Raw genomic sequence first — 13458 nt, 5'->3', positions numbered from 1 at the left:
CTCCTTACATTTTCGTTTTCTTTTCTTTTCTTGCATTTCAAATCTTTGGTTTTATTCAATTTTTTCTTTCCATGCTTTTTTTTTTTCGCTTTTCTTTCCTCTTTCCAAGCTATACAAGATTTGAGGATGCAATCACACTTTTGTTATTGGTCTTTCTATCTCATTTTTTAACAAAAGAATGCATTTCTTACAATAGTGCAAATCAATCTTTAAGGGAAGTTTTCTTGTGATGTAAGGGAAGTTTTCTTACAAGAATGCATTTCTTGCAATAGTGCAAATCAATTTGACAGCTCAACTTCTTGAAGTCAAACTTTCATTAGAGCTCTTCATCTTCTCCAGTCATATAAGGGAAGTTATGTTTTTCAAATCTTTCCAGGTCTATCACTATCTCATTTCTTAGCAAAAGAAAAATTACAAATTCCATGTCAACTTTCAAAGCCATGCCCAAGATGCATTCTGAGAAGGGGTTGGATTATTAACAGCTTGCTCCTGGGACCCTAGAGTTAACGGTCCATACTTTTTCTCAACTGCAATCAGCATTAGCTTGTCCAATGCTAAGGATTTCATTCAAGATGTGAAAAAACTTGTTGCTTTGCAGCCTAATGGCTTATGTGGTGTTGACCTTTATATTGGTTTCCTGGCTAGATATGTCACTCGTTCAAGTGCTTGCTTGGGGAAGGAAGAAGATTCAGTAGAGTTTGATATCTCTTACTGTAGAAGCAAGGACCCAATGGACCCAAGAATTTATGAAGATATTCTTGAAGAGATAGAGCAGATTCATTTGCACACAAAAGCTTCATTATATTTAAAACCATGTCAAATATAGGGAAATATTAATGGCACACCATATACGTTTTTAAATCCTTTTCTTTTGTTTTATTTTGTGTTCTTTTCCACGATCTGAAATTTGCTTATCATGGAATGAGCATTCCTAGTTTTTCTTGAGAAATCGGAGAATAAACATCAGCCAAATGTTCATCCTATATTTTGGTGGGATAAGCCTTTAGTTATGGATGACTCCACTGTACTCATTTTTCTGATAAGGTTAAACTTTTTTTTTTTGTGTTAATGTAATTTAAGACACTTTTGTAGAGAGTGTAATTGAAAATATGGCCTATAATCACTCTAGGAGAATTAAAAATATTCCTTGTAAAAATTTTCAACCAGAGTCACCTGATTAATTAGGAAAATTTCACTAATTCCATATACAACGTATCTTTAGGCATGCCAATTGAGCCTAATAGGTTGGGTTCTGAAGTAGCCAAGTTTAGACTTGGGGTCTGTTTGTTTGGGTGTAAAAGGTTTTCCGGAAAACATTATCCTGATTTTCTATTGTTTGGTTGGGTTTTTGCTTTGGGAAAATTTTTTCCTACTGAAAATAAGTTACACTCACCGAAGGAAAATAACTTCCTTATCTCTTATCGTGAAGTTATTTTCCTCAGCCTTCTCTTCACAGCCTCGCAAGGATTTTCGACATCAGGTAAACTACTCCAGCATCTCTCTCTCTCTCTCTCATTTTTTTTCCTTTCATTCCCGAAGAACCCCCATTCCCGCTTCCTCCGGCGTCAGTCCTCGGTGGCGATCACCTCCTCCGACGACACTATCTCGGCAAATCGGATTTTCGGCATCAGCAAACAAATCCAAGGGAAAGACCCACTCTTCTTCGCCGGCGGCATCTCCAACTCTGGCTCATTCCGGCTCTGGCAGCAACATCTCATTCCCGTTGCTACAATAGCATTTCCAACAAGGGTGAAGACTCCTTAAGTATTTCCAGAGGTATGGTGGTCTCTTATTCCCTTTTCCTTTGAAAAATTGTCTAGAATTACTGGTGTAGATTCTTGAAGTTGGATTTGAATGAATTTTTGTGGGTTGCTTTTGTTTTAGTTTGTTCTTACCTGATTAGGGTTAAATCTGATTTGATTGATGCTAATGAATTAATTTGGCTGCTGAGTTTTGGGGGTTTTATGATTCTTTGAATCAGAATAGTTGCTTGACCTAATAAAACTATAAAAGGGAAATTTTTCTTTTTCTTTTCCATCTTAATGCTTTGTTTTGCTGTTGGACGTTTGGCCTCAAAGAAAATTGGCAAGAAAAAAGACCTGGTCTTTGTAGGCTCTAATTAATGGATATCAAAGAAGGTTAACTTCTTTGGATGTCTGATTGATCGACTAGTCGCCATTGGCTTTACTTGCAGAATTAAAAAAAAAAAGAAAAGAAAAGGCAAAAGGGGGAATTTCTTTTCATTTTAGGTTTTAATTCAATCCTGTTAGACATTTGAACTAGAAATAGCATTAACGAATGACCACTGGTTAGAAAGCCTCCCAGGCCAGAAACCTTCAGTTCAAGTTTGCTTGGTTGGTTCACAAGATCACTGCATATATGTATCAGCTGTTAATCAACCAAGCTTCAGTTGAGTATAGATTAATTTGATCCGAGCTTCAGGCTAGAAAGCCTAGTTTTCTGACTAGGCAAAATGGAAAACAGGACAAGAAAATTTCAGTTGTAAGAAAATTTGCATATAAATAAGTCATCCGACAATACTTTATGGAAATATCAATCAACAACAATATCAGCAAGCGAATGATACTTTGAAAAAAGTGGATTTGGCTGGGATGATACTTTGAAGATGATAACTGCCAGTCCTAGTGTGTATCATGAAAGATTGGGGTGTCGAATAAAGTATGTAAACTGAATTATGCAACTGCCTTGTCAGACTAATTGTTTCTTGTATGGCCTATGAGTTATAATAGGTTGTGCTTCACGAGTGGACTTGATGTTTCTTTCACATATTAAGATATTTATTTTTCCTGTTGTGTTTCAGCACCATTGAACCTTGGAGGTGATCTAGAAGTGAAAAAAAGTAGGGCTGACTTGCCACTTGCCGTGGCCTTGCGAATTTGTAGGTGCAGGCCAACTGGATTTGTTCAAAGCTTTGTTTTTCTAGCTGATCAGTGCTTGAGTTGACATCTATTCAAGACTATGTTTTTTCTTTTCTTTTGAATCTATATATCTAGAGATTGATTGAAGATCGGGGGACCAACTGTCTTCTTGGCTTGTAATGTGTATATTGCAAATTTGCAATGCTGAGTAGCAGCAGCAGTTGCTACTACACTTGATGATTCATTGCCGTCCAATTCCCCACCAACTACACCAAAAAATATATATATGTGTATATATATACTCTTAGCATATAAATATAAATTTGGATGCAGGGAACTCGACTTCTTGTTTTGTTGTTCGTTCCCATTTTGTCACCAGAAGTTGCCATTTGTCCAACTAAAGCAAGATTTTTTTTGCTTCAATGCAAAGAATTATACTTGAAACATTTGTGTCTTGATAACCAAAAATGAAATGTTCATCGCATTTCACTTTTTTATAATAACACTCTTACTATCATTTTTAATGTAAAGTCTAACAAATGATAACTATATAATAAAAATAAGAATGAGATATGAAAAATTAAAATATTTTCATTGACAAACCAACCGGAAAATTATGAAAAAAGGAATTTGGAAAATATTTTCACTTAATAACCAAACACTGGAAAATTATGGGGAAGGAAGTGATTTTCCAGGAAAATGACTTCGATGGAAAATATTTTCAGTCCAACCAAACGGACCCTAGTGAAAAACGTAACAACTAGTTTCAGGTTAAATCGATTTGGGTTTTGAAACATTATGGCTCAAACTCGGCCCTTTTATTTCATTGGGCTTCAGGGTCCAAAATGAGCTTGTCAAAATTCAACAATTTCTCATTCATATTTTTCTAAACAGATAAGATATTAGTTAAATAAAATCAAGGTTTATGATTTTAAGAACAAGATTTATCATAATTATTATTGCACTTTTTTTTTTACATAATTTTTTAAGTTCAAGATTAACGGAGGCACGAACTATCATTGGAAGATCCACCACTGAAGTAAACATAGCATCCGATCCCAAATTCAGTCTTGAAAGAGTGTCTACCGTTGCATTAGCTTCACGAAAAACATGAACCAAATCCGCAATTAAAGAAGAGAGGAAGAGCCTAATTTTCCTCAATATATTGCACAAAGGCCACTTAGTTAAAGAACCAGCTTTAACTAAAGTGACCAACACTTACTTGCAAGTCCACCTCAACTTGCCTCTCGTGCAACGGATGATCAGGTCAACTAAGAGTTGGAGGCCAGCCAACAAAGACAGGGCCTTAGCAATTATAACATCAACTTCACCAAACTTACTATACAGGTGGAAGGGGAGGATGGGTTAGGATCAGGTCAACTCGATCTTCATAGCAATCCTACGTATCTTATTACTTTTACGTAAGGGTGTTACCAAAATTAACTAAGTATGAAATCTTGGACGACCCGTCTAAGTATTTTATTGTATGTAGGTGTCCTTTTCATGAATCAACTCAAAGGTTAATTTAAAAATTGTCTTGATCCCGAAGAATTTTCAAGATATATTATTTCTTATTAATAGGAACACCAGCTTTAAGTTAAATCAACTGAAGAATGGAACGTACAGCCCACGGATAAGGTCTTTGGCTCCGTGATTTAGAACGTGGCAAGGACTGGATTCTCACTGCCTCCCTTTCTCCATCCCCTAACCTTCGTAAAAGACAAAATAAAGACTTGACGTTTGCGCTCAAAAGAAACAAAAGACTTGACTTGTGCTCTCGATTGCTAATACAATTCTGAGTCAAGTATGAATTGCTAGGCTCCTTGCATTGACCGTTAATGCCCTACCAATCTTCTATGATAAAGAATTGCTCTTGGGGGTGAAAAATCATGCATCGGTACAAAACGGTGTCCCGGTTTTTACGAGTTGTGGGTATCGTGGGATACTGCATGGCAGCTGAGATTCAATGGTCAGTTTCGTTACGCCAGGTTCAACTGATATAAAAATCATATTTCTAGATAGAACTTGGATTAATGCTGACTTTTAACTAATCTTAATGATTCATGATCAGCTCATAGTTTTGGTACCAGATTGATCAATTGATAAATTTGGCACCATTGAGCCTTTGACTCGCAAGATTAAATTGCCCATTTTTTTAATGATTAGAGATATGTACTACTACTTCTCAATTGGCAGACGCCTAGCTTCATGTACTACTACTTTTCAAAACTGGAAAAGTATATCATATCCACCATGACGGGAATCATGGTAAGATCGGAGAAAAATAAGTTGCAGAAAATGCGAACTGTTAGGAAATAATCAAGACGAAGCACACATGAAACAATTAATTCAAGGGAGCTTCTTTGATTGGTATATATATATATATATATATATATGCTTTACGTAGCATATCAAGTGGCAGAAAATAGTTGCCGCACAGCCATTAATGTCATTGCTCATATTTGTGGTGTTCGAAATGAATGTACAAGTGAAAAATAAGAAAATTTACATAATCAACTCTACTTTGAAAAATGGCTAAGATGAAATGTTGTGAGATTAAATTTGTGATGATCACATATTAGATTTGCCTAAAAACTTGTTTGCTTGGCTCTGCACCTCATAGGGTGGCATAAAATGCGCAAATAATTTAGCCTAAGGATTGTTGGTGTAGAATTTGAGGGATGAACGCTTGTGATGAATAATGAGAATTTGCTTTCGAGTTGTGATTTAGATTCACTTTCTAATAGAGTGCAAATGACATTAATGGATGAATTTTCTATAAAATAAGATGATGAAGTTTTCTTGATAGCACTTTGCGCTAATGTTTCGAAATTCTAAAGAAAAATCGCTGGTAATATTTTTAAAGAATTTCTAATGGAGTGATCATCAGGGAAGTCAGCAACAGAAATCAAATGGAGGGGACCACAAGGCAACAATTGGTTATAACAGACTGAAGTCGGTTGGAGAAGAAGAGAGTTAGTTAGTCCGTTAGTTAGTTAGCTGATTGTTTCCTGAGCTTGAAGCTAGTAATTGTATAAATAAACATCCACAATGAATGCGAGGATCATCGAGGAATTCATTTGTAATCTTCTTACTACTCAATAAAATCTCAGATTCTCATGATCTCTCTTTCTTTCTCTCTTCAGCTCTTACTCTCATCTCTCTTTTCTTCTATTCCTTCTTCAATCCATTTCAAAATTCACAAGGCACTTGCAGGAGTCATAGAAGGAATGTAAACTGGTATCAGGTAGGGGTGAGCAAACGGTGCATATTCAGTAATTCGGGTATATGAATTCGGTAAATTCGGTTATTAGACTTACAGAAATTTAAACCGCTTTCAAATTCGAATTGGATACACCTGAGTTCATTTCAACTTCAAATTTGAATTTGGAAACAGTAATGAATTCGAGTTAACCGAATTTAATGATTAAATTTACAATGATTAATAATAAGTAATATTAGTTACAAACTTACAAACTACAATGATTAGTGATAAATGATATTAGTTACAAACTTATAATTTATTTCAAATCAAAATACAACTTATTTACTTACTTATGTTATTGTGTAGTTGTATATACAATGCCACTTATTTACTTATAAATTACAAAGTATGTAATACATTATACTTACATTTATTCTTATTTCTTATATAGCTTTTTTTGGAAAAATATGCAAATCACTTAATTTGCTCTTAATAGTGAAAGCCAATACAAAAATACATTGATTTGCAATTCATTTGCATTCACTTAGACTACTTAGTTGTCTTATCTATGCTTAAAGCCTTACGACTAGTGAATATAGAATATGAATTTTTATGTTAAATATGTAATGTAATTTTAAAGCACACTAATACTTGCAAGTTACAAGTTACGCATTCAAATATCAATAATTCGAATATGAATGATATACCAAATTACCAATATCTAAATTCTAGTTACTAATTATGTTTATTGTTTAATGTTTAGTATTATACATCTACTTATTAATTATTATCTAATTCTAGTCATGTATAAAATAATAAGTATTATAGTTATGTTATGAATTGTTGTATATTTGTATTATTATAATCATATAACAATTAGCAAATACTAAAATAGTCTATTGTACATCATTATATATTATGATTATCAAAAATATATGATAATACCATATACTAACTATTATTAACAGCATTTACCTATATAATATAATAATATATTAGTAGTACATACTAATGCTAAATAGCATTTATCTATAAACCAATTGACGCAATTCTAGTTGTACATCACTTGTTCAACTTATTTTCTTACCCTACTTAGCCAATAATACAATTGCTCACGGTAAAATATATAGATATATACAGGCGTTGGAAATTAATCTACCTATGAACCAGCATCCCTTTCTAAAACCAAGAAAATTGGAAATGGCCAAAAATAAAAAGAAAAAAGAAGACAAAAAATATGCTATTCATATAAGCTGCTTTGATAAGTATCTGTCTTGGCTAGTATGCAATGCATATTGAAGTCGTAGAAAATTGTTGTAGTCATAGCACGTGTGATTACGTGTTCCATTTTTTGATGCAAAACTTAGATAAGCTTCATGATTACGTAGAATCATGAGAATTTATTCACATTAAACCATAAAAATTTTAAAGCCCCACGTTTTTCAATGATTCAAAACTGATTAAAATAATCCTAGTTGTACATTACTTGTTCAACTAACTAGCTTTCCAACCACTCACCCTACTTAGCCACTAATGCAATTCCCCAGAGTTATAAATAGGTATTGGAAATTAATCTTCCTATGAACTTGCATCCCTTCCTTGCGATCAAGAAATTTTACTTCATTCTTTCTATTTTGAAACAATGGCTAAGATTCAATTTGTGGTGACATATTGGATTTGCTTGACAATTTGTTTGGTTGGCTGTACACCCCCAGAAGATCACATAAAATGTTCATCAGGAAACACAAATTGCACGATCACAAACACCTATGTGACGTTTCCTGATCGAAGTATATGTCGTGCAGCTGAAGCAATGTACCCTAAATCTGAGCAAGAGCTGATTTCAATTGTGGCAAATGCAACTTCATTACAGAGAAAAATGAAGGTTGCAACCACAACATCGCATAGTATTCCTAAGCTCATGTGTCCAGGCGGTGAAAATGGGATAATCATTAGCACCAAGTACCTGAATAGAACCGTAAATGTTGACAAATCAGCCATGACTATCACAGTTGAGCCCGGGGTGACCCTAAGGCAGCTGATCAATGCCAGTGCTGCTGCGGGGCTTGCTCTACCGTATGCTCCATATTGGTGGGGTTTAACTGTTGGTGGAATGTTGGGCACGGGTGCTCATGGAAGCACATTGTGGGGCTTGGGGAGTGCTGTTCATGATTATGTGATTCAGCTCAGGATTGTTACACCTGCTGGCCCTGATGAGGGTTATGCAAAAGTTCGAACGCTGAGAAATGGTGATCCTGAGCTTAATGCTGCTAGAGTCTCGCTTGGAGTTCTTGGAGTTATCTCACAGGTATAAATTATGATTTGATGCAACGTATCCATTTTTTCCTTGGAGCTTATAAAGCAAATACACATCTTTATTAGTCTTGCCTCAAATCTCAACCTTTGGTTTCGCCACTGCTAGGGAAGAAAAAGATGTATCCTCTGTAGGCTCTCCTATCTCGTCACCAAACAAGTTGGAAATTGTAGATTTTCCTTCATCTGATTAAAAATTTTCATTTATACTCCATGCAAATCTAGATTGTTTCCAGAGGAACAGAAAAGTTATCAAGTCTGTAGTGACCGTGGAGTCTCTAGTTCAAAACTCAAGGCCTTCTCTTTCCTGCTTTGCCCTGCAAGACTTAAATTTTTTTCTTGTACTAAAACACAGAAAAAGGGTGGAGAGAGAGAGAGAGATTGCCATTTTATGGACCACTCACTCAAAAAAGTAATAGAAGAAAAGTGGAACTTTATGCTTTATTAATTCTTTTCTTACCTATATTTTTTTTAAGGAAAGAAATGTAACGAAAAAAAAAAGAAAAAACCAAGGATTTTTTTCCCGTGTAGTAAATATATAATACATTTGCAGGTGACTCTACAACTGCAACCGTTATTCAAGAGATCAATCACATATGTTCAGAAAAATGATTCAGACTTCGGAGATCAAGCCTCCACCTTCGGCAGACAGCATGAGTTTGCAGATTTCACGTGGTACCCAAGCCAACACAAGGTAGTTTATCGGATTGATGATCGAGTCCCCTCCAACACCACCGGAAATGGTCTTTATGATTTTATGGGATTTCGATCTACACCTTCACTCTTTCTAGCACTAATAAGAACAGCAGGTAGGTTAAGTCAACATAAGTTTGCTGAATGATACTTGCAGTTTTAAGGGGCAGCATGTATTGATTGAAGTTCTATTTCTGGCTTTCTTTGTTTAATTTTGAATAGAGGAGACTCAAGAATCCATACGTGATGCTGTTGGGAAGTGCATAAATGGAGGCATAACCACATCTATATTGACAAACGCTGCATATGGATTGACAAACGACGGTATATATTTGTCCAAAATCTACTGTTTAAATTTTGCAATCAATTGTTCTTTGTTTTCCTTTTTTTTTTTTCAATGATCAAGACAAAAGTTTTTCATCGTAAAAACAATCAAATTAGTAATAACTCCACGGCCTTTTTCTTTCTTTCTTTTTTTCATTCGTGTGGTATTTTGTGTAAGTATCAAAACAGGACTATCCCCAGAACGTTGCATATTAATTTATTGGATTCATAATTGCTTTGCATATTAGTTTCTTGTATCAATGTTTAAGCTTTAAAGCTTAATAAATACCAATTTAACCGAAGTCATCATCCAAACATTTGAAGCACAATGGAAGTATTATCACAGTTGTTTGTTTGGATAGACTTGTATTATTTGAAATATCATTTGAAATAATTACTGTAACACTTTTTTGTGATATGATGTATATGAGATAAAAAGGTGATTAAAAATATAAAAAGGTAGATTAGAAAATGTGTTTATGATGCAAGCGAAATAATATTTAAAATATTTTTACTATCCAAACTATGGGTCTAGTTTCTTCATTCAAATGTTTTTATAAAGAAGATAGAGTGTACAACACGAATGAATGTGAAAACTTAGTCAATACTAAACTGTAAAAAGTTAGGCCAAAACTGACATGAGACGTTTGATTAATGTCTACACTTTCAAATAAATGCAAGATGCAAGACATGAGACATTTGATTAATGTCTAGTTTCTTCGTTCAAATGTTCTCATGAAGAAAATAGAGTGTACAACACGAATGAATGCGAAGACTTAGTCAATAATGAACTCTAAAAAGTTAGGTCAAAACTGACATGAGACGTTTGACTAATGTCTACACTTTCAAGCTATGTTTTCAGAACCGGACCGGATATCGACTCGGCCGAGGTCAGGGGTCAGGGGTCAATGGGTTCGACCGGGGGTCGATAGGGGGTCGAACCAGATGACGTCATAAATAAAAATTATTTAAAAATTAAATTATTGTATATAAAATATCCAATAACATATTGATATTAATAAAGGTATATTCATATATATTTGATGTTTCAAATATATTTAACAAGAAAATACAAAGAAATTAGAACAATCAAGTAACAATTTATATTATTTAATAAACATTAACAAGTTTAGAATTAAAATTATGGATTTAATTGAAAAATAACATCAAATTTTAGGACAATATTTAAAAAGTATGAAATATTTGAGGTATATTAATAAGTTTTCACAATTTAGGGGGCCAAAACATAATATTAAAAAAGTTTGAACTTTTTTTACAAAAGCTCCTGTTGGACCGGTTTTTCCGGTTTTGTACCGGTCAAATCGGGTCAAACCCGGTTTTTGACCGGAGTTGACCGAGTCTTGAATCTCCCGGTTCTGATGACCAACTCGGACCGGACACTTGGCCGGTTCCCGGTTCAACCGGTCGGACCGGCCGGTCCGGCCGAGTTTGAAAACACTGCTTTCAAGGAAATGCAAGATGCAACAGCAAGGCATGATCTTTTAGTCTTCAATCTAGATTCCAAAAGTGTAAAATATGTTTGGAAATAGAATATTTGTTTCCCGTAACTTACAAAGGTATCTTCTAATTAATGCGTTTCAGGTTCAATGTTTAAGGGCTATCCTGTCGTAGGGTACAACAATCGCCTCCAATCATCTGGTTCCTGCCTTGATAGCCCACAGGATGGATTAATAACTGCCTGCCCTTGGGATCCTAGAGTTAAGGGTCTATATTATTTCCAAAATGGATTTAGCATTGGCTTATCAAAAGCCAAAGATTTCATACAAGATGTGCAAAAGCTGGTTGCTTTGCAGCCTCGAGCATTGTGTGGTGTAGATCTTTATGATGGTTTCCTCATAAGGTATGTTACAGCTTCAAGTGCTTATTTGGGAAAGCAAGAAGATGCTCTGGACTTTGATATAACATACTATAGAAGCAAGGATCCAATGGCCCCAAGACTGTATGAAGACATCCTTGAAGAAATAGAGCAAATGGCAGTGATTAAATATGGAGGGCTACCACATTGGGGCAAAAACAGGAATTTGGCGTTTGTTGGGGCAATTAACAAGTACCAAAATGCTACCGAATTTTTGAAGGTCAAACAATTGTATGATCCTTTAGGGCTGTTTTCTAATGAGTGGACAGACCAAATTCTTGGAATAAAAGATGGGATTACTATTATGAAGGATGGTTGTGCTTTAGAAGGATTATGCATATGCTCACAAGATAGCCATTGTGCCCCACAGAAAGGTTACTTTTGTCGACCAGGAAAAGTTTACACCGATGCAAGGGTTTGTACACGTTTATCATCATAAACATGTATCTCATTTCTTCTAGACAATAAGATTCTTACATTTTTAATGGAATATGCATTTATGTAATAATAAATGGCTAAATTTTACTTTGAACTCTTACACTATAGAGTACTTTCACTTTAGTTCTGAAACTTCATTATTGGACACCTTTTTTTCTGAGCAAAATTCTAACATTTCCTATGACCAAGACATGAAGTTTTTCACTGGAGGAAACTCCTCTTATTTACATCAGCTAAGACTAGTCCTATACACTCTTCAAATGAAGTAAAGAAAAGCAGTGCAGAAACAAGTAAGCTAACTACGACAGCTTTGGTCAAAACCCAACTCAAGAACTAAATCCCAGTTCTCCTTGATCCTTGGTATCTTAGACCAAGAAACAACTATCAATCGAATAGCATTCACAATCCTAGTCACAACCTGCATACTAGATAGTCTAACCTGCTGAAACACCATTTGATTCCTTGCCTGCCAAAGATGATGCTGGGTCGCTGATGGAGCTAACCTCCTTAACTTGTGACAAAAAGAATTAGATGTATTACGCTTGCTCCACCAATATATTTCTTGCCATACCAAATTTTCCCTATACAATAAGCACAACTTTTGAATCTTGCCCCAAAAACTACGGCTGAAGTCACATTCAAAAGCCAAATGTTCTAGTGTTTCATCATATACATCACAGAAAACACAAGTAGAAGGAAGATACAGCAATTCCCCAATTTCTCAGCCTTGCTTTAGTGTTTAATCGATGTCTGACCGCTAGCCACAAAATAAATGCATATCCTGGGATATAACCTTTCCCCCACACTAATGTATACCACTGCAACCTGTTTCCAGATTCAATAAACTGTTTAAATGCATATTTAATATTAGACTCACCAGTTAAAGTTTCAGTCCAGCTTACATGATCATCCCCATAGTTATTAAACTCGGCCCGGAGAGGAGACCGGCGAGGGAGGTGAGTCAACGGGTCACTGGTTCAACCGGTGGGTGAGTGGTTGAACCAGTGGGTCACTACATATATTTAAATATTATATTTTATAAATTTGATATAGGATATATGAGATAAATTGTAATAAATAATGTCATAACAAATATTCATTTAATTTAATTTGCTATAGAATATTTAATTCATATAAGAATCAGCAAAACATAAATTTAATTAGTAATCCACCAAACTTCAAGTGTAGATGTTTACTGTAATTATCTAGATTATTTACAAATTTTAAATGCAAAAAAATATTTAAAAAATAATATTTGTCTTTAAAATAAATTATGTAATATGTTATTTTTGAAATCTATTTTATAATTTATAGAATATAAGGGTCATAAGTTTTATTAAAAGATTCCAAATACATTTGTTTTGGAGAGAGTTTAAAAAAAATAAAGATGAAATTAACAAAACATTCATATAGCATAAGAATGACCATTAATGAACAAATGACAAAGTGGTCTGGTGGTGAGCTACGCACAAACAAAGTTGAAGGTCGGAAGTTCGAATCCAAGCAAAGGCTTGGACAAACATTTTTTCCTCAAACTCGGTCTGCCCACAAAACCGGCCGGGTTTCCGGTTTAATCCGGTTGAACCGCCGGTCCGTTGAAAAGTCAACGGTTCATATGCAGAAACGATCAATTGAAGAACCGGCCCGGTTTAGTACCGGTTCGCCGGGTTGAGGTCGAACCGCCGGGCCGGGTTTAATAACTATGATCATCCCTATGTAAATTTTGTAAC

At 34.8% G+C, this 13458-nt stretch overlaps 1 protein-coding gene across 1 annotated transcript; it reads left to right on the top strand.

Moving 5' to 3' along the window:
- Window positions 1–7882: 7882 nt before the first annotated feature.
- On the top strand, window positions 7883–11729 carry LOC113776363 (probable L-gulonolactone oxidase 6). Its single transcript, XM_027321505.1, has 4 exons — window positions 7883–8392; window positions 8951–9206; window positions 9313–9414; window positions 11017–11729. Exons 1-4 carry the CDS (start codon window positions 7898–7900, stop codon window positions 11727–11729), a joined length of 1566 nt encoding a protein of 521 aa, XP_027177306.1. The 5' UTR covers window positions 7883–7897.
- The last annotated feature ends 1729 nt before the right edge of the window (window positions 11730–13458 follow it).

Source organism: Coffea eugenioides, chromosome 6 (assembly GCF_003713205.1).
Source record: "Coffea eugenioides isolate CCC68of chromosome 6, Ceug_1.0, whole genome shotgun sequence".
In the NCBI taxonomy this organism is placed as follows: domain Eukaryota; kingdom Viridiplantae; phylum Streptophyta; class Magnoliopsida; order Gentianales; family Rubiaceae; genus Coffea; species Coffea eugenioides.
This window is presented reverse-complemented; position numbering and strand designations above follow the sequence as displayed.